The following is a 20901-nucleotide window of genomic DNA, read 5'->3' as shown; positions in this document are numbered from 1 at the left end:
GTTGTTGCATTTTTGAAAGGATCCTACGAGTCAATTAAAAAGGAACCGTTGGCCACATAAAACATAATAATTACTTCTGTGAATACTGCTAAATTAAATAAGTGTTATCCCCATTTTTTCTTTCTTTTTTTTTTTTTTAGACTTTGGTTTCTTTTGAAAGAAAACATTTTGTTACTTCTCCATCGGATCTGAGGTCGTTTTACTGGTACTGAAAAGTTCCCGTCTCCCTGGAGACGACCCTTTCAGGAGCAGGGAGGGGGCCGCGAGACGAGGGCCAAAGTGACCACAGCATTTGGGTCACTTTCTAAGGTTTTCAAGTCCCAGAAGGAGGGACTTGGGCGGAAGCATCTAGATCAGAGGTCAGCAGGCTCCGAGCCGTGAGCAATCCGCCCGTGCGCCTCCCACCCCTGGGCCTCCCCTCTCCTCCTCTCACTCTCCTCTGACTTCTTTAATTTTATTGAGTGAAATTCACAGCATATAAAAATGAACCATTTTTAAAGTGCACAATTCAGGGGCATGGGGCACAGTCACCAGGGTGTGCAGTCACCCCCTCCATCTGGTTCCAGAACATTTTCTTCCCCCAAAGGAGACCATGTGCCAATCAGTCGGTCACTCTCGGTTTCCCCCCGAACATGGATTCTGTCTCTGTGGATTTGCTTTTTCCGGACGTTTCACATAAATGAAGTCGTAGGACATGTGGCCTTTTGTGTTCGGCCTCCTTCACTCTGAGGGATGTTTGCAAGGCTCACCCATGTTGCAGCCTGTGTCAGTGATCCTTTTCTCTTTTCTATGTTAATATAAATATTCTGTTGTGTGGATGGACCACACGCGTTGATCCCCTCATCTGTTGATGGACACTTGGGTTGCCCCTCCCTTGGAGGGCTGTGGGTTAACGCTGCTGGGCATCCTCACCCATCGGCCTCCCTGTTTTCCATTCTCGGGTCGATACCGAGGAGTGCAGCTGATTTCCTGGCTGTTGGACCTGCTTGCTTGCCCTGTCTCTCCCCCGCCCACTCTTTATTATCTTTTCTGTGCCTCGGGCCACCCTCGGGTGAACTTCTAGGTGGCACTGTTTTGTCACCAACTGCCTCTTGGGCTGGACCCCGAAGAAAGGCCCACAGCAGACAGACAAGCTGGGGACCCTTTTGCTCAGTCCCATGACCTGCCACCCCATGGGTCCCATACTCATGACCTCAACAGGCCTCTGTCCTAACCTGCCATGAGTTCATCGGGAACTTCCAGGAACTCTCCCCAGGGCCCAGCCGGCCCCACTGAGCTGCCCAGAGCAGCCCAGGTATTGGGGCAAATTTCACGGTAACCCAAATTCTGAGTCTTCCCAAGAACTTGGGACTTGCCCCCGTTTCCTAATTTCCAAGGCTGCAGACACAAAGCGGTTCCAGAAGGAATGCCTCACCATCAGCCCCGGGTCGGGTGTCTGGTGTGTCGGCTTCCCCCGCCGCCCCCGACCTGTGGAGTGTGGGCACCTCATTCTCTCCTGTCCTAACGCAGAACGGGCCAGCGTGTCCTCGGGCTGCCCCCGGGGCCTCGGGGAGCCCCCCAGGGGTCTGCGTTGCTCCCCAAGACGCTGCTGGAACAGTCCCCTGGGAACCCCTAGCAGAGGCCATGCCTCCCAGACAGGGGTGGCGGCCGGGCGACCCCTGGGCCTCTGGCGCCCTTGGTTCTGTTCTGTCCCATGTCCCAGGTGGTCCCGAGCCTTGAGCCCTGGGAAGCCGAGCTGCAGAGCCTGACGCTGCCTTGTCTCCTCCAGGTGACGGCGACATTGTAAATAACATGTACGGGCCGGACCCCGACCTGCTGGCTGGCGAGAGTGCCGAGGACGAGACCGAGGACAGCATCATGTCCCCCATCCCCATGGGGCCGCCGTCCCCTTTCCCCACCAGCGAGGACTTCACCCCCAAGGAAGGCTCGCCCTACGAGGCCCCCGTCTACATTCCTGAGGACATCCCCATCCCACCAGACTTCGAGCTCCGCGAGTCCTCCATCCCCGGGGCCGGCCTGGGGATCTGGGCCAAGAAGAAGATGGAGGTCGGGGAGCGGTTTGGCCCGTACATGGTGGCGCCCCGGGCCGCACTGAAGGAGGTGGACTTCGGCTGGGAGGTGAGCTCTGTCGTGCAGGGTGATTGATCGCGGCCATTTATCTCGTGTTCCATCTATTTATAAAGCCGGGTGAGCTGAGCCGCCGGGGGCAGGAGGCTGGGTAGGAGAGAGCATTCGAATGTCACATTTCCCAGGCTTATTTTATCCTGCGGCTTGCATGACGCGACTCCGAAAACACCAGAGGGCCTCGTAGCTGCCTGGCAGCCCCCGTCCGCTGTGCCCGCTCTCTTCCCGGAAATGTGTCTTTAATGAGCTCATGTCTTAAACCCCCCGAGCTTCCCGTCTGGATCTTAGGTGCTAAGGCTGCAATCTTGGCAGAACCTCAGAGATGGATGGACTCTCCCAGAACAGGAGTCTCTGCTCCCGGGAAAGCCCCTCAGATGGGGGCCCACCTCCTGGCAGGAGCAGCCAGGGGCAGTTCGTAAAACGTGCCTGGTGGCCACGCTGCCACAGATGCCCCAGGCACATCCATGCTAAGGGCTTCCTGCCGGGCTGCCCGGGTCAGCTGGCTCCCCAAGAGCAGCCTGCGCTTCTCAGATGAGCGGGGACAGAGAGGGGCACCTTGTGGTTTACATTTCCCCGACGATCTGGGCCTGGCTCGATGGTCCTGGAGCCCGTGTGCGGTCAGGAGAGGGAGGCCGGTTAGGTGGGGACACGGCTGCTGACACCCCCAAAGGCAGTCCTCCCCCTGGAGGTATTCTGCTCGGGCCACGAGCGTCACTGGGCCCCAGTGGGGGCGCTTTCAAGGTGGTCTCGTAAGGACCGTGGGCCCCACAGAAGCGCTCTCCCCTCTGGTCGTAGCCTTTCTGCTGGCTCCACACGGCCAATGCTCGGTGGTATTTTTGGCAGGGACCCTGCCTGGACGGAAAATGCAAATGCCAACCCAGATTCCTTCTGGGTGTTTCACAACTTCCAAAAGTGCTTGGATGGAGGTCAGTTCTAGGAAGGGGCGCGCTGTCCAAGGAGGGAAGAGGGCCTTGTGTGGCCGGCAGCCATGTCCCCTACAGCGGACCAGGGCAGCGGGGGTCAGGGGAGCCGACTCCCCCCAGCTGCTCCGTGGCTTTGGAGAAGTTCCCAAACTGTGTGTCTCGGCCTTCTGTGTACAGCAAGGGGCGAATTTGCATCTGTCTTTCCCCTCTCATGAGTCTTTATGGCTTGGAAGGCTGCCTTGGAGCCTCCGCTGCTCCCTAGAGATGTGCACGGCCTCTTCCTAACCCCTGGGAGGCTCCTGGACCCCCAGCAGCCCTTGAGCATCTCCCCCGGGCCCGTCAGCTTTGGAAACCCTCCGTAAAGGTCAAAGAGGCTGCCTGAGTCGGTGCATGTGCTGGTGGCAGTGGCCGCAGACCTGAGACCTCCATGCCCTTCACAAGGACACGAGGGTGCCCCGGACGCAGGACGCCCCCACTCTCCAGCAAGCTGGGGGAGTGTGGTTTGTGGTAGCACATGGAGTGTGGACATCAGGGGGCACAGAAGCCCCCTACCAGCTGCCAGCTGACAGCCTGAGCTCTGTAGACTTTGAAGGTTTAGAGGGGTAGTGGGTTGACCAGATGGACGGAAGAGCAGGCCAGCCAGAATTCACAACAACCCAGAGTTGGGGAGGCCGCAGCTTGGCCAGCTGGACCGTGCAGGCCGGCCCGTCCCCTGCTGTCCCCAGGCGCCCGATGCCGTGTGTGCCTCTCAAGGTTGGGTCACCTGCAGAAGCGGCCGGCCGGGTGGGAGCAAGGTGAGGTGGGAGGTGAGGAGTTGGGAGATGCGGCCCTCCTGGGGGCAGGTCGTGTGCTCTTCGGAGACCCACAGGGTGGCCCTCATTGGGCCGAGGAGAGCATCTTCAGACAACGTAACAGGTAAGTGGTTTGGGCTGTTCAGTGGCTTTTTGCAGACGACCTGTCCTGCCCTTCCCGCCTGGCTGTTCGGAAGGAATTTAGGGGTGTTTGTGTCGCGTGCTCGGAAAGGCCTGGACTATTGAATTAAGAGGCGCCCTTCAGATGCTGCAGGGTAAACGGACCCTACGGGTAGTGCGATGGATGACCTTGAGGCAACCTGGTTCTTGTCTGCTCTGATGCAGGCCTCTGTTTGCTCTATTTTTAAAGAAACAGCCCGTATCGCCGCCGCCCTGGGTGCCGGGCCTGGTACGGGCCGTGGCTGTTATCTGCCCGGTGCCTGTTGACTTTGCGATATCATTTGTCCTCCGTGTACGTGCGGGAACGCTCCCCTCCACGGCACCTCCCCCGGACAGCGCCTTGATTCCGGGGCCGTGACCTGACCGCCGCCTTTCCCCGCCGGCACCAGCAGGTATTTCTCCGAGTCCACGTCCTCACGTAGTGTTCCAGACGCACCGGCGGGCTCTGACTTTGTTTCCTCGGCGAGTTCGGGCCCCGACCACGTGCTCTGGGCTTCGCGGCCTCCTGTCCCGTCCCGTCCGATGCGGTCGTGAGCAGCTGTTTGTATCACCGTCATCGCGGTCGAGCCCCAAGGGCAGAATCGGGCCGGAAGGAGAGGGAGGAGGAAGCAGGCGCCCCGAAAATCAGGGCGAACCCCCTTTTGCTTGAAATAAATCATAAGGTCGAGGTGGTTTCTTTCTAGCTCCATGGGTCTCTGGGGTGGAAATCAAAGAGCCTCACTCGCATCCCTAAACAGGCGACCGATGTTTCACTTTGTTTCTGTGCCCTGCTCGAGTGTGATAGCGTCTGGGCCAGAGGAGTGGCCGGCTGCTGCCCCTTCAAGGGCAGGCGTGGTCCTCGCCTTTGCTCTGCTGCAAACAGGGCTCGAGATTAGGAGCGGAAAGCCCAGGCTCCAGAGCCTGGATCTTTCTGTGGCTCCGGACCGCAGAAGAGCCTCCAGCGAACCCCGGAGTCCCGAAGTGAGGCAGCTGACCACGTCCTCGTGCTCCTGCTGGGACGCTGTCCCCGGGCCTGCGGTCAGCTCAGCCCAAAGCAGGCCTGGGGACCAAGACAATCACAGGAAAATGTCAGGGCCTAAGTGTCACCGCCAAGGAGGCCAGGGCAGATGCAGGACCGTCAGAGGCAGGTCCCAGGGACAACACCCAAAGGCCTACAGTCCGGTCCCGAATTTTGCATGTGTCGATGTTCAATCTCATGCTGGTAATTAAGCTCCATAAATCAGGTTGATTTGCTTTTACTACAATTTACATGGCATTTAGTTCCTGAAGAAGAAAGAACAGGTAATGACATTCTAGCGAAGGTGGCAAAGGAACTCTGAGGAGGAGCCTGGATGGGTCTGGATCCCCGAGGGGTGGAGGGTGGTGGGAGCGTTTTGTGGCCTGGCCGGGCGCGGAGTGTGGTTGCTCCCGTGAGGTCTGGTGTTGGGGTCCAGCAGGAGAGGGGGGTCCAGAGGCAGCCCCTCGCAGACACAGGGTGGGTGTCCCTCGGAGGATGGGCTCAAAATCAAGGTCAAACCGATTATTCCTACCCTCCTTTTGGGACACCATGGAAACAATTTTCTTTCTGCTCAGAGAACAGAATTCCTATTGTGGACCATTCCATTGAACTAAAATCCAAGGGTCCCATCTCCTTTTCTCTTTTCGTGGTGCACACGGTTTCCAGTGACACGATGCTTCTGTCCCTGCTGGGGTAGCATGAGTGACCTGGCATCTTCAGGATCAAGGTGGCAGGAGCAGCCTTGTTTCATGTAGGAATTTTACTTGAGCAAAATGGGACGGTGCGTGTTGGCCCCGTGGCTGGGCACCCTCCTCCCACTCTTCATCTGCCTTCCTCCCCATGTGGGCGTCAGGAACATTCAATGACTCTAAACCTTCCCCCGCTCCCACCGGGTACTTTGGGGGACACCAGGAAGTGACCCCCTGTCGTTTTGGAAGAAAGCACAGATGGGCCCCACGTGCTCCCCGGACCCGGCAGCCGCATCCTTGGACACAGATGGGAGCGTGGGGTGCGTGGAAACGGCCCCCATGGGCTGCATCTCGAAGGGAGGTCGTCTGTTCTCGTGCCCGGGAGGATGCTCGAGCTCCCAGACCCCTCCCCCCAGACACAGCCTGCCCGCTGAGGCAGCCACCACTCACCCTGCCCAGAATAAATCACCCAGTGATTGCATTTTATTGCCCTGGGGTCTGAAAAACAATGATTTTGATCATTTGTTGAGTAAATCATGACATTTATCATCGTGCTGTTTATTTTGCTAATTAAGAGGTAGCTGCGAGTGACAGCCCAGAGGGAGGCGGGCTGTGCAGCCCTCTCCTCAGAGGTGCCACCTGCCCCCGAGGCAGGGCCCTGCAGCTGTGCAGCCGGGCTGGGGCAGGCCGTGCAGGTCTCCACGGGGAGGTGGCAGGAGTGATTTTCGCACCGAAATCACCCGGTTCTGCTTGTTTCTTGGTGGAGCACTTGTCTCCCCCAGAAAGGCAGGCTCTCTGGTGCCCAGAGCTTTGCCCAGCCTCTAGCTGGCACTCAAGCATCATCTGTCGAAAAAAAATGCGTCTGCCTCTGTTTAAGGAGCTGGTGGAAAACGTTAACGTTAACGTGAATTGATGGGGTTTCAATTATCTAAAGAATTTACTTGAGTGGATTACCTCATCCCCTTGGCTGTGGTTCCTGAATATTAATATACATGTTCATTTGCTCAATCAACAAATGGCCGTGTCTGGGCCAGGGTCTGTGGGAAGCTCCAGGGTCACAGGGGAAATAGCCCCAAGGCCTCAGGCTGCCCTGTCTCTCGGGTGCTACCATCACATGGCCCCCAAGCCAGCTCCTCTGGGGTCCAGGGCTCCCCCTGGATGGCTTTGGCAAGGGCCAGGACCCACCGGCCACCCCCGAGGACCACGGGCTGCCAGCACATCCAGAGATGCTAGGGCAGGGGATGTTCCAGGCAAAAGCTGCTACCCAGCCCTGCACGCTGAGATTCTGAGACATTGTCGTTAATGTAAGATTGGCTGAGACCAAATTCAGTGCGACACGGGGAGGGGCAGGAGTTCCTGGGTGGGGCTGGCCTCTGCGCCCTGGCACCTGCCCCAGCCTGGCCGGGAGTCACGTGGGCACCTCTGTGCTGGCCGCAATCTGAGCCCCAGGGCTCCGTGGGGAACGGACCTCCACTTCTTTCTTCTCCTGCATTTATACCCTCACGCTCTGGCCTCAAGCACCCTGTCCTCTTTCCTGCTGAACTTACCGCACGCCTGAATGTGAGCACGATTCACCAACACCCCGGGGCTCCCTGCCCCCAAGGCCATCAAGGCCTGGGCTCAGGCAGCAGTGACTCCTGTTATAACCAAGCACCCACCTCCCCCCGGGACAGAGTTCCCGAGGCTCTTGGGAATGGGCTTCAATTCTCTCCAGTCCCTGCCGCATAAGGACCAAACGAGAAATCCCGTCCACCTGGAGACAGACACATGTGTTGGACTTGTCACCTGAAAGATCCTGGATGCACCTGGTAGCCCCGGAAGCCTGAGCTTCCCAGCGCCCTGCCCCCTGCACTGACCTCCCGGCGCTGTGGGCGCCTGTCCGGCCGCAAAAGGGCTGAGGCAGCCAGCGCCCCCATGGCCAGGCCTGGCCGCTCCCCAAGGCTCGGGAAGGAAGTGCTCATCCTCCGGGAGACACAGCGACAGCCGCGGCTGGTCTGCACCCGCAGGCATGTCATTCGGCAGCAGCCCTGTGGAAGCAGAGCTGGTGTCCAGCCGGCGGGCACCTCCTCTGTGGCCCTGAACTGCCGACAGCCACAGAATCCCCGGCTCTTTCAGCCCCAGCCCACCCCGTGGAGGGACCTGTGGCCCCAGGATGGTGAGAGAGGAAAGCTGGGCTCAGCATCCCCCCACTGCTCCAGGTGACCCCGAGAGGACGGTCACGCAGCCTGGGAGGAGGGGCAAGCCCTGGCTCTAGACAGCGTCTGCCAAGTTTGCAGAGCAAAATGTGACAGCTGGTACTCGAAGGTCAGGACTGTCCTTCAGACGTTTCCCGGGTGTCTGAGACCTGAGAGCAGAGGTCTCCATCCGAGGGCCTCACACGGAATCACCTGGAGCATCAGAAAAACAGGTGCCCAGACCCCACCCAAGAGACGCCTGGCTTTGGCCAGATGAGGGACTAGCCATGTCTGTTTTGCCCAGGACTGTCCTGGTTTTGAACCAAAAGTCCCAACAAACCTCCCTGAGCACAGGGTTTGTGAAAACTTCTAGGAAATTAGAATGTGCCGTGGGGGTGAGAGTAGCCAGGCTGGAAAGAAAGAGAAGGGGGGAATCCTTCCAGACCTCTAGCCTCTGCGCCAGGGGCCCCGGGAGGCAAGGGGGATGGTTGGGGTTGGGTCACTGGGGGCACGCAGATTCTACTGCAGGGAACGGCTTGTCCCAGAGCCACCCCTGCGGCCCGAGTACAGGGGGCCGTGCTCCGTGCTGCACACACACACGAGCACACTTCCTACCCTCTCTCTTCCGCGTTCATCCTGGTGCAAGGATCACACTTCAGCCTCTTCCGTGCATTCTGCACCCTAAAGCCCGCGCGGCAAGTGCTCTTGCGGCCATGCCGGGAGGCATGCTTCTTTGCTTCTTTGTATTTGGCTCTTAGACCATCTTGCTCTGTTTACTCTTGGAATTCCAGCCGTGCGGGAAAGCCTGTTGGGGAAGGGGGCCAGGACCGGTCTCAGCTGTAAAGGCTGGGCCTCTTGCTGGTCTGATGGCCTTACTCACAGGGCTTGGTATTCTCAGTCCCAAATCTTTTCTGTCCTTTCTCTCTGTGGCACCAGGATACACACTGGAACCATCCCGGCAGCATCCCGCCCCCCAGGGACACGGGAGCCCAGAGTCTCCCTTTACTTTGCCCTCCTCTGCCCAGCCGGCTAATTCACCCCTGACACTGACTCTCCTGTGTGGTCTGGAATTTTATTTTAGACCTAGAAACATGGCAGGGCCTTTTTGCCCCCCGGAATGATTTTCTGAATGCGTTTAGGAGGCGTAACATGTATTCAGAAAGTGTCCAAAGTCGTAAGCTGCGCCCAGGGAATGTTCACAGCCCGTGGAAACACCTGGATGACAACAGGTTTGGGGACCCTCTTCCCAGGCTGTCAAACAGGAACCCGGATTCCACGAGAGGGGCTGTCCTGTGGGAACAGGGCCGTGTGGGAGGCGGCCTGGGTGCGCCTGTGCAGCGGGGCTGGGGACACAGAAACCCGCGCCATCTCGTTTCCTCGGGAACCGCTCCCAGCGCAGACCCTCTGCCATCTCTCCCAAGCACCATGACATCAGGTCCAGACGTTTTTAGCCCAAGAATGCCGTGAAATCCTGCACTATCTTAGGCCCAGCTCCGAGGCACGGGTATATAAGGAATTTTCGGGAAAAGGAGAGAGAATGACTAAGAATACCTCCCTGGTAGTTCTTCTTTATTTCCTTAAGGGGTAATAACTCAGCCACAGTCCAGCAGAGGGTACTTTCTTTAAATAGAGCATTCTGATTCACAAGCGAAAAAGGAAATAAATATTTTCCTTTCATATTCGAGAGACGTCCATGAATACCAACTTCTTAAATGGTATTTTACCATCTGCATCACACACACACACACATACACACAGGAACACACACACACACACGCCAGTGACAACAAGCCCGCCCTTACCCTGGAACAGGCTGCTTGTGAACCAGAGACGTGGAAATAGCCTTGGGGTTGTCAGAAGGAAGCGAGTGGGAAGGCGGAAGGAGGGCAAGATGGCTCCTCCTCCGGGTGGCGGCTCAGCCTCCCCAGGGGACCTGGGCTCAGCCTATCTCACTGGCTCCCAGAAAGCCGGCAAGAATGGGGTGCTCTGTCACCTCTTCCCGCCCTCCCCCCTCCTTTTTCTTTAAGGGAAATGGGGATCACACGTTCAGGGACTGTGACAAAGGCACCTGGGTCCCTGTGCTGGGCAGGACTGGCAAGGCTGGGGCAGGCTGACCGGGCAGCTGCTCTGTGGCCCAAAAGCGTGGGCGAGAGGGGAAGGCCTGGCGTTCATTAGGCACCTGCTGTGTGCACACGCTGGCCACGCAAGGCGCTTTCTACTCCGTGGCCCTCATTCTGTCTGTAAGTAGATCCCAAATCCCAGCCCGATGGACCGCAGCAGGGCCTGGCAGGCATGAGTGTCCACCCCTCGGGTGCCCCGCTGTGGAATTCTCCAGACCCCAGAGACCTCTCTGGAGCCTCTCTGGAGCCAGGATCCTGAGCTGGTCCCAGGGCACCTGGGGCCTGGCTGGGGCGGGGGGGAGACGTGTTCAGGCAGGAACCATGGGGTCCCCACCCCAGGCCGTCAGCCTGCGAGGCGCAAAGTCCAGGAATCTAAAAGGAAATCTTTTCCGCCTGCTCACCTCAAGCTTGGGTCCCGTGGAGCTGCGGTTCTCAAACGATCGTGCTGAGAATCCCCCAGTCACCTTCAAAATGCAGATTCAGGGCCCCACCCTTACCTAGTGGATTCGAATTCCTGATGGGGGTCCCCAGGAATCTGCATTCTATTTAACAGTGGAAGAGGGGCCACTGGGAGGTCTCCATTCTCAGGTGGAAGCCCCAAGAAAGGGGCTTACCGTGGATTTCCCTGCTCCCACCCCCACGCCCCTCCACCACAGCCCCCAACCCCGGAGCCAGGCACAGCCTGGCGGCCCCACTGTCCTCCTGGTGGAGCTCTGGGCGGCAGGTGAGGCCGGGAAGGGGCCCTGGAGCGATCCCACCCACACCCCAACAGCTGGCCACTGGCACTGCTGTCCTCCGGAGGGGAGCCCGCTGGAGACTGACCAGTGACCTGACGCCCCTCCCAAGGGCATGGCCTGATGGTCAAGGTTGAGGGGGGGCTTCCCGGGCACTGATCGTCTGTGTCATGCCTGGAGATTACTTGGGGCATCACCATTTCTCCCCCTCACTGTGCAGGTGGGAACCCCGAGCCCTAGAAAGGGAAGGGGGTCCCACAAGGTCGCATGGTAAGTTGGCACAGGGGCGAGGGACCAGACAGGGGACCCCCAGGCGGCATCCTTCTGCCTTGCCACTTGCCCCTGTAGTTCATGCGGCCAACACACGCTGAGCGCGGAGGCTGGGCCAGCCGCACTGGCCCGCTGCGCCAGCCGCCAGCGGTTAGAGCAGCCCCCAGCCCACGCGGGCGTTCCACCCCCACCACTCTGTCCAGTGGGTGGTGGCCCGGGCCCCAGCTCCTCCAGGGGAACGGGGACCAGTAAGGCGTGGAGTGGCTCGATGTACCACTCAGCCTCCTCCTCCGTCTGCACCCATACCGCTGGCCGAGCGGGGGTGGCTCTCAGGTTTGGCCTGGGCTGCCTCTGGCCGGCCCTCTCTGGGCTGAGCCCGCCTTCCCCGGGCTGAGCCCGCCTTCCCCGGGCGGGAAGCAAGTGGTGGGACCCACCTGCTAAGACTGAGGCACGTGCAGTGTCACTCCTATACACGGAAAGATTATTTCAAGTACTTTCCCAGCAGCGGCCTCGCAGAGAGCGGGACGGGCCGGGAGGGTGGCCCCTCCTGAGAGCCGGCAGCTACTGGCCAGGAGGCTCCCCGGGGACCCCCAGCACGGCCTTGGCTGGCCCATCGTCCACCCCCTCCCTGGGCCTCCCTCCCTGCTGGGTCAGATGAGCATCCCAGGCCTCGCAGGCCATAAAAGGTCTCCCTGGGTCACGGGACAAGGGCGTGGACCTCCCAGCCAGACCTGCTTATCAAAGGTTCTCTCGAGTTGGGAATTTTTGCGGGCTGGTCATCCCCAGGTTAGGAATGCTCTCAGCGTGTCACAGGCCACCTCGGCCTCAGCCAGAAACCAGGGTGATGCAGCCGCTCACCACCCGTCCAGGGGCAGCAGCTGCCGGAGGGTCCCCCTGCAGGCCACCCTCTCCTGCTGTGCTCGGGGCTGGCGCAGGGCTCCCTCCACTCTCTGGGGCCCTGCTGGGCACTGAGATGCGGCTGGGTTTGCTCTGATCGAGGCCAGGTCAGACCAGGATGGCCTCTCCGGGTGAGAGGTCAGTCTGGGCGCACGGCAGCAGGCCCCGCGGGACCCACCGGGGCCAGTGTCCTGGGGCAGCGTCCCGCCCTGCCCTCATGTTGTTTAGAGCACAGTGAAGAAAATGTCCTAAAGGTGGCGTTTTAAGTCAGCCGACAGGACGCGCGTTGGTGTAGGTGGTCGTGTCTGCTCCTCCGCCTGGGAAGACGCTAAGACAGGATGCCCTGTCATCGTCACAGGGGTCAGCGTGCCGGTCCCTGCTCACCTGTGTGCCGGTCCACCCGTGACACGTGCCACCGTGTTTCCAGGGAGTTGGCTGAAAAGAGGCACCAGCCTCCACAGCAGCGCCCAGGGCATGCGGGGCTCCCGTCCTGCTGTCCTTCTATCCCAGCTGTGCCCCCTGCCTGGCCGGCCAGGGCAGGGCCAGGATCCCCAGCCCTGAGCGGGGCCGCGGGGAGCACCTTTGTCTGGCTTTCAGGCTGCGTTCCTGCCTTCTGGGCTAATGCCCAGTTTAATTGCACATCCCATTGTGTCATCCCTGTTCAATCATGTTCAAAAATACCTACATCCACTCCTTTCCCATTTAGATCTTTCTAAAGTCCATTCTGGCTTATCAGCACAGTCATTTCAGGAGCGGAGCTAAGATTTCTGCCATTTAGGCCCAAGGCATTGTCTGTCCCTGCGGCAGCTGAGATAAACCCTCACCCAGAACAAAGTCGCAATGACCTTTTACAAGTAGAAGCCGCCTTGTTTCCCTCTAGACTAATTTATCAGCCTTCCTTTCAGCCGGTACTCAGTGGAGGCCCGGGAGAGCACTGCCAAGTGGGGGTGGCCGGGGATTAGGACGCCCGGCTGGTTCGTTCTCAATGGCGCACCTCAGGGTCCGCGGGGATGGGAGCTGTGCGTTGCCGTGGGGAAGGATGGGGCTCGCCAGAGAGGGTGAGGCCTGCAGGTGGCGGGGCCTGGGCAAGGTGGCCAAGCCCCCTGCCCTGGCCTCCTTCAGGGCCGAAGTAAAACCTTGTGGACAAAGTATGAGCCACGCTGGACTTAAGTAAAAATAATGATGATGAAATGGCCTGCAGCCCCGGAGCCCCCGGGGGAGGCCGCTGAGCTCTGGGACAGCAGCTCACAGGTGGACGGGAAGAGAGCGAGTGATGGATGAGAGGCCGGGGGAGATAGAGGAGGAAGAGGAGGAGGGGGAGGAGGGGGAGGATGACGACGACGACAGGGATGGACCACGAGGGCTCTGGGGAGGCAGCTCAGGGAGCGTGAGCCTCGTTGCCTTCCTTTGAGGAGGGAGACGGAAAAGGGGTCTGTTTTGCATTTTGATAAAAGCCTTCAGACTCCACTGATGTTATCATAGGGGCTGCCATGCTGAAGGGAATGTATTTGCCTTGTCTAGAAAGCCTGCATCGCCGTGGGGATGACTTTCGTGGCACTGACTTGAAAGCTGGTCCGGGGATGGAGGGCACGCAGCGCCAGGGCCGAGAGGTGGAATCTCCAGCCCACGAGGAACGGGCCTTGGCATTCAGGAGGGCAGCGCAGCCTGGGCCTGGCCTGTCCAAGGGCCGCTGGGCCAGCTAAGCTCCCGGCACCTCTGCTGCTGCCCCGTCAGTCCTGTAGCCCTCAGGGGCCAGTCCCTGGTGAGGTCTGGACTCTGGTCCTCAATGGGGCTTCTGAGTCAGCCCTGAGGACGTGGGACAGCCCCTTGGAGCAGCAGGCCCTCAAAGGGCCTCGCAGGACTGAGGTTAGTCAAGTCACTAGGTTCTCGGTGACACCCTGGCAGGCCTGGACTCCCTGCCGTCGCCCACGCTTGCTTTACCCAGACAGACGAACAGTCCACACCAGGCCCCAAACGGAGAGGCTCCTGCGGGAACCCGGGGCCCACAGACAACACCAGAATTCCCCAACTTTTGAAGGTCTGTCTTGGATTGACCTCCTTATTTAATCCTTCTTGGAATCTAAAATACATTGGAGATGGGCTCACCCAAACAGCTGGCCGGTCAGGCCCAGGGAGGCCTGGGGACACCGGGCTCCTGCTCCCCGTCTGGGGCTGCACGGTTCTCGCAGCTGCTCCCTCGGGTGGGTCCTCCGCGCTGGGACAGGGGAGGCTGATTCTCCAGCTGGACCCACTAGGATGGGGTATGTCCTGCTCTGGGTCAGCACCTCCTACCCGCTTGTGCCTCCGCCTTGACTGAGTGTGGCTTCCCAATCCATCCGAGCTGGTGCGCTGGGTCCAGAGGATTCCCCACCTCTGCACCCTGGGGTTGAGCCCAGAGCACCGACCCAGCGCCTCTGGCTTCCTTGCTTTAGCTGTGCCTGTCCAGGTCCACGGAAGTCACACGTCCACCAGGCAGGGCTCACTGCAGTGAGGGGCCCACTGCCCTCTGGGCTCGGCTGTCCTAAGCACTGCCCCCCGACCCCAGCCAGTGCCTTGTGCCTCCAAGGTGGAGGTCGGAGGTCAGGAGGGCTTTCCAGCTGCCCCCTAGGACGTCAGACTCCTGCTCCAAGACTGGGGTTTGTCCTTGTCACCTGTTTCCAGTAAACAGATGCGTCCCTCATGCTGGGAGAATCCGGCAGACTCGGGGAGATGCAGGGAGACCTGGCAAGGCTGCTGGTTGCCTGGCCCTGAAAGTTGGGACAGTTCTTGGATCCTTTACCTTAAAGTGCCTTCAAAACCCCAGGACAGCCAGGACCTACCATGCTGTTGTCAGGATGGCATCACCCCCATTAACGCTGAGTAGACGAGGGTTAGAATGGCCATGTCCAGCCTTTTTTGTTGTTGTTCCTTTTAAACATCTGATAAATTCATGAGGTTTTCTAAGAGGCAACATACAGGTTACTGAGATGTCTGTGTCACATGCCATGGACAGAGACCGGAGCAGCCACCCCCATCCCTGGGCCTCGGTTCCTCCACTTGTTAAGCAAGGATTGAAGTGAATTGTCCTGAAGGCACGTGTCATTTGAATACTCTGATCTTTAAGAGGTGGGGAAGTGGAGAGCGGGGGAGAGATTTCTTTGCTGGATCTGGGGGAAAAAAGAAAAGTGGGTAATTTTTCACTGGACGTCCCTCCACCACAACGTGGTGGTTAAAATTTCCGTAGAACTCTTTCTCTCTCTTTCCACTGTGAGCTGAAATGCACACAAGTCGTCTCAGCCTTGCAAACTGCCTCGCTGGAGGACCCGAATGTGTCCCTTTCAGGGGACCCCTTGGAAATAAGAAATGCCTATTTTCAATACATTCAAAACACAGGCCAAGCTGCATGGGCCCCACATGGCAACCTTTGCGTTTACATATTCCTGTAAAGTCTGCTCCCTGGGATGGGCAAGGTTGGTACGTCCTCCGGACCGAAGGGTCAGCATGGGACCCTCGGGGGCTCCAGCCCCAGCAGCTGGCCACTGTCTCTCCACACAGAAGCTCAGCCCCCCTAGACGGCCTTCTCATCTCTGATGAGTTACCCAGCCTTGAAGCCACAGAGATGCATGGAGGCAAATGCGTGCCGGCTCCCCGCTGGCCTCCTCCTGAGTGGTGCAGAAAGCTGCATCCTGGTTTGCTCACCAAGTTTCTCCGGGAAGTTACACAGAAGCGGGGGGGTCGGGCGGGGTCTTTAAATTATTTATTTATTTATTTATTTATGGCTGTGTTCGGTCTTCGTTTCTGTGCGAGGGCTTTCTATAGTTGTGGCAAGTGGGGGCCACTCTTCATCGCGGTGCGCGGGCCTCTCACTGTCACGGCCTCTCTTGTTGCGGAGCACAGGCTCCAGACGCGCAGGCTCAGTAGTTGTGGCTCACGGGCCCAGTTGCTCCGCGGCATGTGGGATCCTCCCAGACCAGGGCTCGAACCCGTGTCCCCTGCATTGGCAGGCAGATTCTCAACCACTGCGCCACCAGGGAAGCCCCGGGCGGGGTCTTTAGTAGGTATACCTCAGATGCCTCCACCCAACTCCTCAGACACTGGATTTAGCAAATGATGAGGACTTGGGAAATAACGATGTGACGGCCAAAGTGGCCTTGGTGAGTTCTCCCTCTACGGCAGTTTTCAAATCGGCCAATTGGTCGATTGGATACTGAATATTTCTGAACACAGGGCGCGTGACAGTAAGGAGGTAGCTGCTGCACCAGAGTTGCCTGCACTGGGCCCTAGGGCTGTGGCAGCAAAGTGCCAGCGACGGGCGGCTTCACCCAGATGCCCACACTCAGAGTCTGGAGGCTGGCGGTCCCAGATCAGGATGTCGGCAGGGCCATGGTCCCTCTGCAGCCTCTCAGGGAGGATCTGTCCCAGGGGCCCACCCACCCCGGCACGACCTCATCTTAACTAATTACATCTGTAAGGGTTCTATTTCCACATCGGGTCACATTAGGAGGTGCTGGGGTTAGGACTTCCACTGTGAATTGGGGGGAGGATGACACAATTCAGCTCGTAACAGACCCTCAGAGAGCAAATACCTGGGCTGAGTCATTCCCAGGTATTGTAGGAGAGAGGAACCAGTGATGGCACACACCTGGTGCCGTGTCCCTGCATGGATGCTGGTGCCCAAACCCTCCCGGCCAGGTCTCCTCCTGACACCAAGAGGAACCGTGCCTGCATTGGGAGCATGAGGGGTGGGGACCCAGGAGGGGTTTAGTTGATGACAGCCTTGCTAACCCAAGTCAGAGCCCAGGGTTGACATTTGTAGCCAATTCCAACGTCTTTCGTTCGAAGGTAACAGCAGTGAAATAAACTTGGGGATTGGGTTGACCGCTCTCCGACACCCGCCCTGTCTGAGCCCCGTGGTGTGTGTGCGCATGTGCGTGTGGGTGTGCGTACGAACTCCGTGAACCTGCAACGGAAAAAACCAGAGGGAACGTGGCTCCCTGCAGGCCTTGGAACGCTTTTTCTTCAAGCAGGAGAGATTGGCTTGGGGGTCAAAGATGCAGTGTCGACACTTCAGAAGAAAGTGGTCATCGGGACCAAAGCTGTACAAGATCCCAAACCAGCCCCTATGGCCCGGAGGCAGTGCTGACGCTGCAGGAGCATCTGCAGGCCTCGGCCACCTCGCCGTCCCAGGAGGACAGCGTGGGGTGAGGTCGGGACAGCAGAGCCTGGCTGCCCGCTTATGCCTGGTCTTCACGTTTTCTGCGAGGCCAGTGCCGGTTCTGCAGGATGAGTGTGACCTGAGCCCGGGTCGGCCGACCCGGCACCAGGCTCTCCCCGAAAGGCCCTCCGCAGTCCGGTTCAAAAGGAAATGGTTAAAAATGAGCGGCTGGCAGGGAGGAGCGGGGAGGGACAGAAGGCCCAGCAGTTGGCTAATTGGAGAGCGGACCTGGCCGAGGGGAAGGCTGCACCCCAGACAATGTGCTCCCGAGTCGGGAGCTGGGAAGGCCTGGCGGGATTGTTATTGAATTAGTTGAAGTCAGAACCCCCCTGAATGCGGGAAAGAAGGAAAGGGGAAATGAAGGCCCGGGTATAATGCGGCCTAAATGAGGGGCCCCATTCACAGCCCATGAAAAGGCTCGGCTTCCTTTCTTGGGGAAAGAGGAGGCCAGTTCACTTTTGTTTGGCTGGGGGCGGGGGCTGCTCTAGGAGGGTGTACTTACCTACAGCCAGTGACAGGAGGGTTAGGGGGACGGGAAAATGGGGCATTGAAAATAATCCCCAGTGCCAGCGGTGGGATGACAGCGGACACAATCGCTGGGCACTCATCAAGGACCTCCAAAGAGTCCCCATCTCCTGCGATTTCCTGGGACCGTGGGCTGTGTCAGCCAGGTTAGCGGGGCCGTGGCCGCCAAGGATGCCTGACCCCAGTCGTCCGGCAAGGCCATTTGATTTCTGTCTCCACTTAAAATTTCAAGGTTTAATATGTGCTTTGGTGGCCGACTGAGTATGCAAGAATATATCTTAATGGTTGAATTAGAGAATAATATTATTGGAAGTAGCAATTAAACGCGTGAAATACAGAAATGGACCAGCCAGAAACTTGACCAGCCAACCAAAAGTGGGAGGGGGGAACATACAAGTTATGTAAAAAATAAATACTTAACAAAGTGCTACGCTCAGTAAATATTTGTTGAATTCACACATTAATTAATTTTCCAGATGAGATTTTCCTAATCCATTTTTTAAAAAGAATAAGGATTAGGAACGAGGCAGGATCTGATTATCAGGCCGGCCTGGAGGAGATGAAAGGAAAGTGGTATGTGTGAGGTTTTGGGGGCTGGGGTGCCTCCGGGGGGAGCTGAGGGCAGGCTGGCTGGGCCCCTGGTAATTGCCCGCTTGGAGAAGCTGATTTGCTATTCACGGTCCCCCGCGGCGAGGGGAGCCGGCTGCCCCTTGCCCACTCTACCCTCGGAGCGCAGGCCGCATGTGCCGGATTAGCGGCCGGAACCTCGGGGTCCCGCACAGTTAACCCTCTCGTAGGGGAACTGAAAGCCCCGGGGACGCAAAGGGCCCCGACTCCAGACTTCAGGGCTTTGCAGAGAGCGAGGTGCACAGCCGCCACCCCTGCCTGGTCCAGCTGGGCCCTGACCAGCCCACGATGATGCTCGCTTTCCCCAGGGGTTCCTGGCGTCGTGGACCGCACCCCACCTCGTTCGTGTCCCTGACGGCACCAAGCAGCACCACTGTCCCACGTTTCCCAGCAAGGCACCTTGTCGGGGGTCACAGAGCTGCTGATGGTGGCCTTCGAGAGCCCACTGACCCCCACAGACCTGAGCCCGGTCACACCCTCTCTTGTGTCGACCCCGAAGGGCTGTCCGGTTAACGTGCGGGGGTCCCCGAGCGTCAGTGCCCGAGAGTGGGTGTTTAGGAATGGAATCGGGCTGTTGGTGCCCTGGCTTCGTTTCGGGGTGTCACGGGTAGTCTGGCTGCGCCACTGTTCACTGGGGCCCGTGTGTCCCTCCTGCCCATGGAGTGGGGGAGGCCTGCCAGGTGCCCCTGCAAGAACCATGCCCATGTAGACGGCAAGTCCTGGCCCTTTCAAGGTGTCTCAGGGCCTAGCCTCACACCCCCTGTTCCGGAACCTTCACCAGCTCCTCAGCATAGAACTGTGGCAGAGCGCGAGCGTTTTCGACGGTCTCTGATTTTACTGTGTAGCTTTAGCTGGAAGCTGGGGAGAGAGCACAGCCATGCCCGAGCCCCAGGCTGAGCGAGGCTGTTGTCAGGAGAGGCTGCTGGGTGGGCTTGGACCTGTGCCCTTGGGGATGAGTGAGCACACATTTATTGGCAACGAGGCACCCGGGGGCCCCTGCGTGTCTGGCGTGGGGAGTGGGAGGGCCCCCCGGCAGGGCAGCCCACACTGCCCATCTCAGAGCAGACGAGAGGCTCCCGATCCCCGGACACCTGGCCGCTGTGGGAAATGGCAGGTGCACCGTTTACTTTCCTGTGGACCATCAGTCTGTTTCCTGCGCAGCAGTAAGGAAACAGCCCCAGGGGAGGCGAGGTGACTGGAGTCGGGGACTCCAACCCCCTGCAGAGGCTCCTCGAGCCTGGTGTCTGGTCCAGGAAGCGAGGACCTGTCTGAGAGGTTGAGCAGCCCACACGGGGGTGCACGGAGGAGACCACGCCACCTGTGTGTCCCCCTGCACGCCAGCTCCCAGGAAGGCAGGCACGGCCCACAGAAGGCAAAGGAGCCACCGGCCAAGTCGGGACCCAGAGCCTGAAGGATGGTCTCGGTGGAGGCGGCTTTCGGGCAGGTGGACGCGTCCACACAGGGGCCAGGGTGCCAGCCCCGCCAGCTTGAGTCTCCAAAAGAACTTCCCAGAGAGAGTTCTAGCCCAGCGCATTTATCCCCTTTTTATGACTTGGAAAGAAATTCGCAATTACAAAATGCAAGGTCATTTAATTAATTCCACCCCTCCAAGTGCCCCTACTGTGTGAGTGCCCTGGACGGAGGAGCCCAACCAGTTTCCTTTTTTTTTTTTAACATCTTTATTTGAGTATAATTGCTTTACAATGTTGTGGTAGTTTCTGCTGTATAACAAAGTGAATCAGCTATACGTATACATATATCCCCATATCTCCTCCCTCTTGCATCTCCCTCCCTCCCTCCCTCCCCACCCCTCTAGGTGGTCACAAAGCACTGAGCTGATCTCCCTGTGCTATGCGGCTGCTTCCCACTAGCTAGCTATTTTACATTTGGTAGTGTGTATATGTCCATGCCATGTTCTCACTTCGTCCCATCTTACCCTTCCTCCTCCCCGTGTCCTCAAGTCCATTCTCTACGTCTGCATCTTTATTCCTGCCCTGCCCCTACATTCTTCAGAACCCTTTTTTTTTTTTTTTAGATTCCATATATATGTATTTGTTTTTCTCTTTCTGACTTACTTCACTCTGTATGACAGGCTCTAGGTCCAGTCCATCCACCTCACTACAAATACCTCAATTTCGTTTCTTTTTATGGCTGAGAAATATTCCATTGTATATATGTGCCACATCTTTACCCATTCATCTGTCAATGGACACTTAGGTTGCTTCCATGTCCTGGCTATTGTAAATAGTGCTGCAATGAACATTGTGGTGCATGACTCCTTTTGAATTCTGGTTTTCTCAGGGTATATGCCCAGTAGTGGGATTGCTGGGTCATATGGTAGTTCTATTTTTAGTTTTTTAAGGAACCTCCATACTGTTCTCCATAGTGGTTGTACCAATTTACATTCCCACCAACAGTGCAAGAGGGTTCCCTTTTCTCTACACCCTCTCCAGCATTTATTGTTTGTAGATTTTTTGATGATGGCCATTCTGACTGGTGCGAGGTGATACCTCATGGTAGTTTTGATTTGCATTTCTCTAATGATTAGTGATCTTGAGCATCCTTTCATGTGTTTGTTGGCAATCTGTATATCTTCTTTGGAGAAATGTCTGTTTAGGTCTTCTGCCCATTTTTGGACTGGGTTGTTTGTTTTTTT

At 58.1% G+C, this 20901-nt stretch overlaps 1 protein-coding gene across 6 annotated transcripts in view; it reads left to right on the top strand.

Moving 5' to 3' along the window:
* The window catches only part of PRDM16 (PR/SET domain 16), a 326161-nt gene that overhangs the window by 106312 nt on the left and 198948 nt on the right, over positions 1-20901 (top strand). For all 6 annotated transcript variants that reach the window (XM_061185098.1, XM_061185097.1, XM_061185101.1 and 3 more), the window contains exon 2: positions 1769-2118. In XM_061185098.1, coding sequence (XP_061041081.1) covers positions 1769-2118 — 350 coding nt within the window. The remainder of the gene's footprint in view (positions 1-1768; positions 2119-20901) is intronic.

Source organism: Eubalaena glacialis, chromosome 3 (assembly GCF_028564815.1).
Source record: "Eubalaena glacialis isolate mEubGla1 chromosome 3, mEubGla1.1.hap2.+ XY, whole genome shotgun sequence".
Classification (NCBI taxonomy): domain Eukaryota; kingdom Metazoa; phylum Chordata; class Mammalia; order Artiodactyla; family Balaenidae; genus Eubalaena; species Eubalaena glacialis.
The sequence above is the reverse complement of the archived record's forward strand: the minus strand, read 5'-3'. Positions and strand labels throughout refer to the sequence as shown.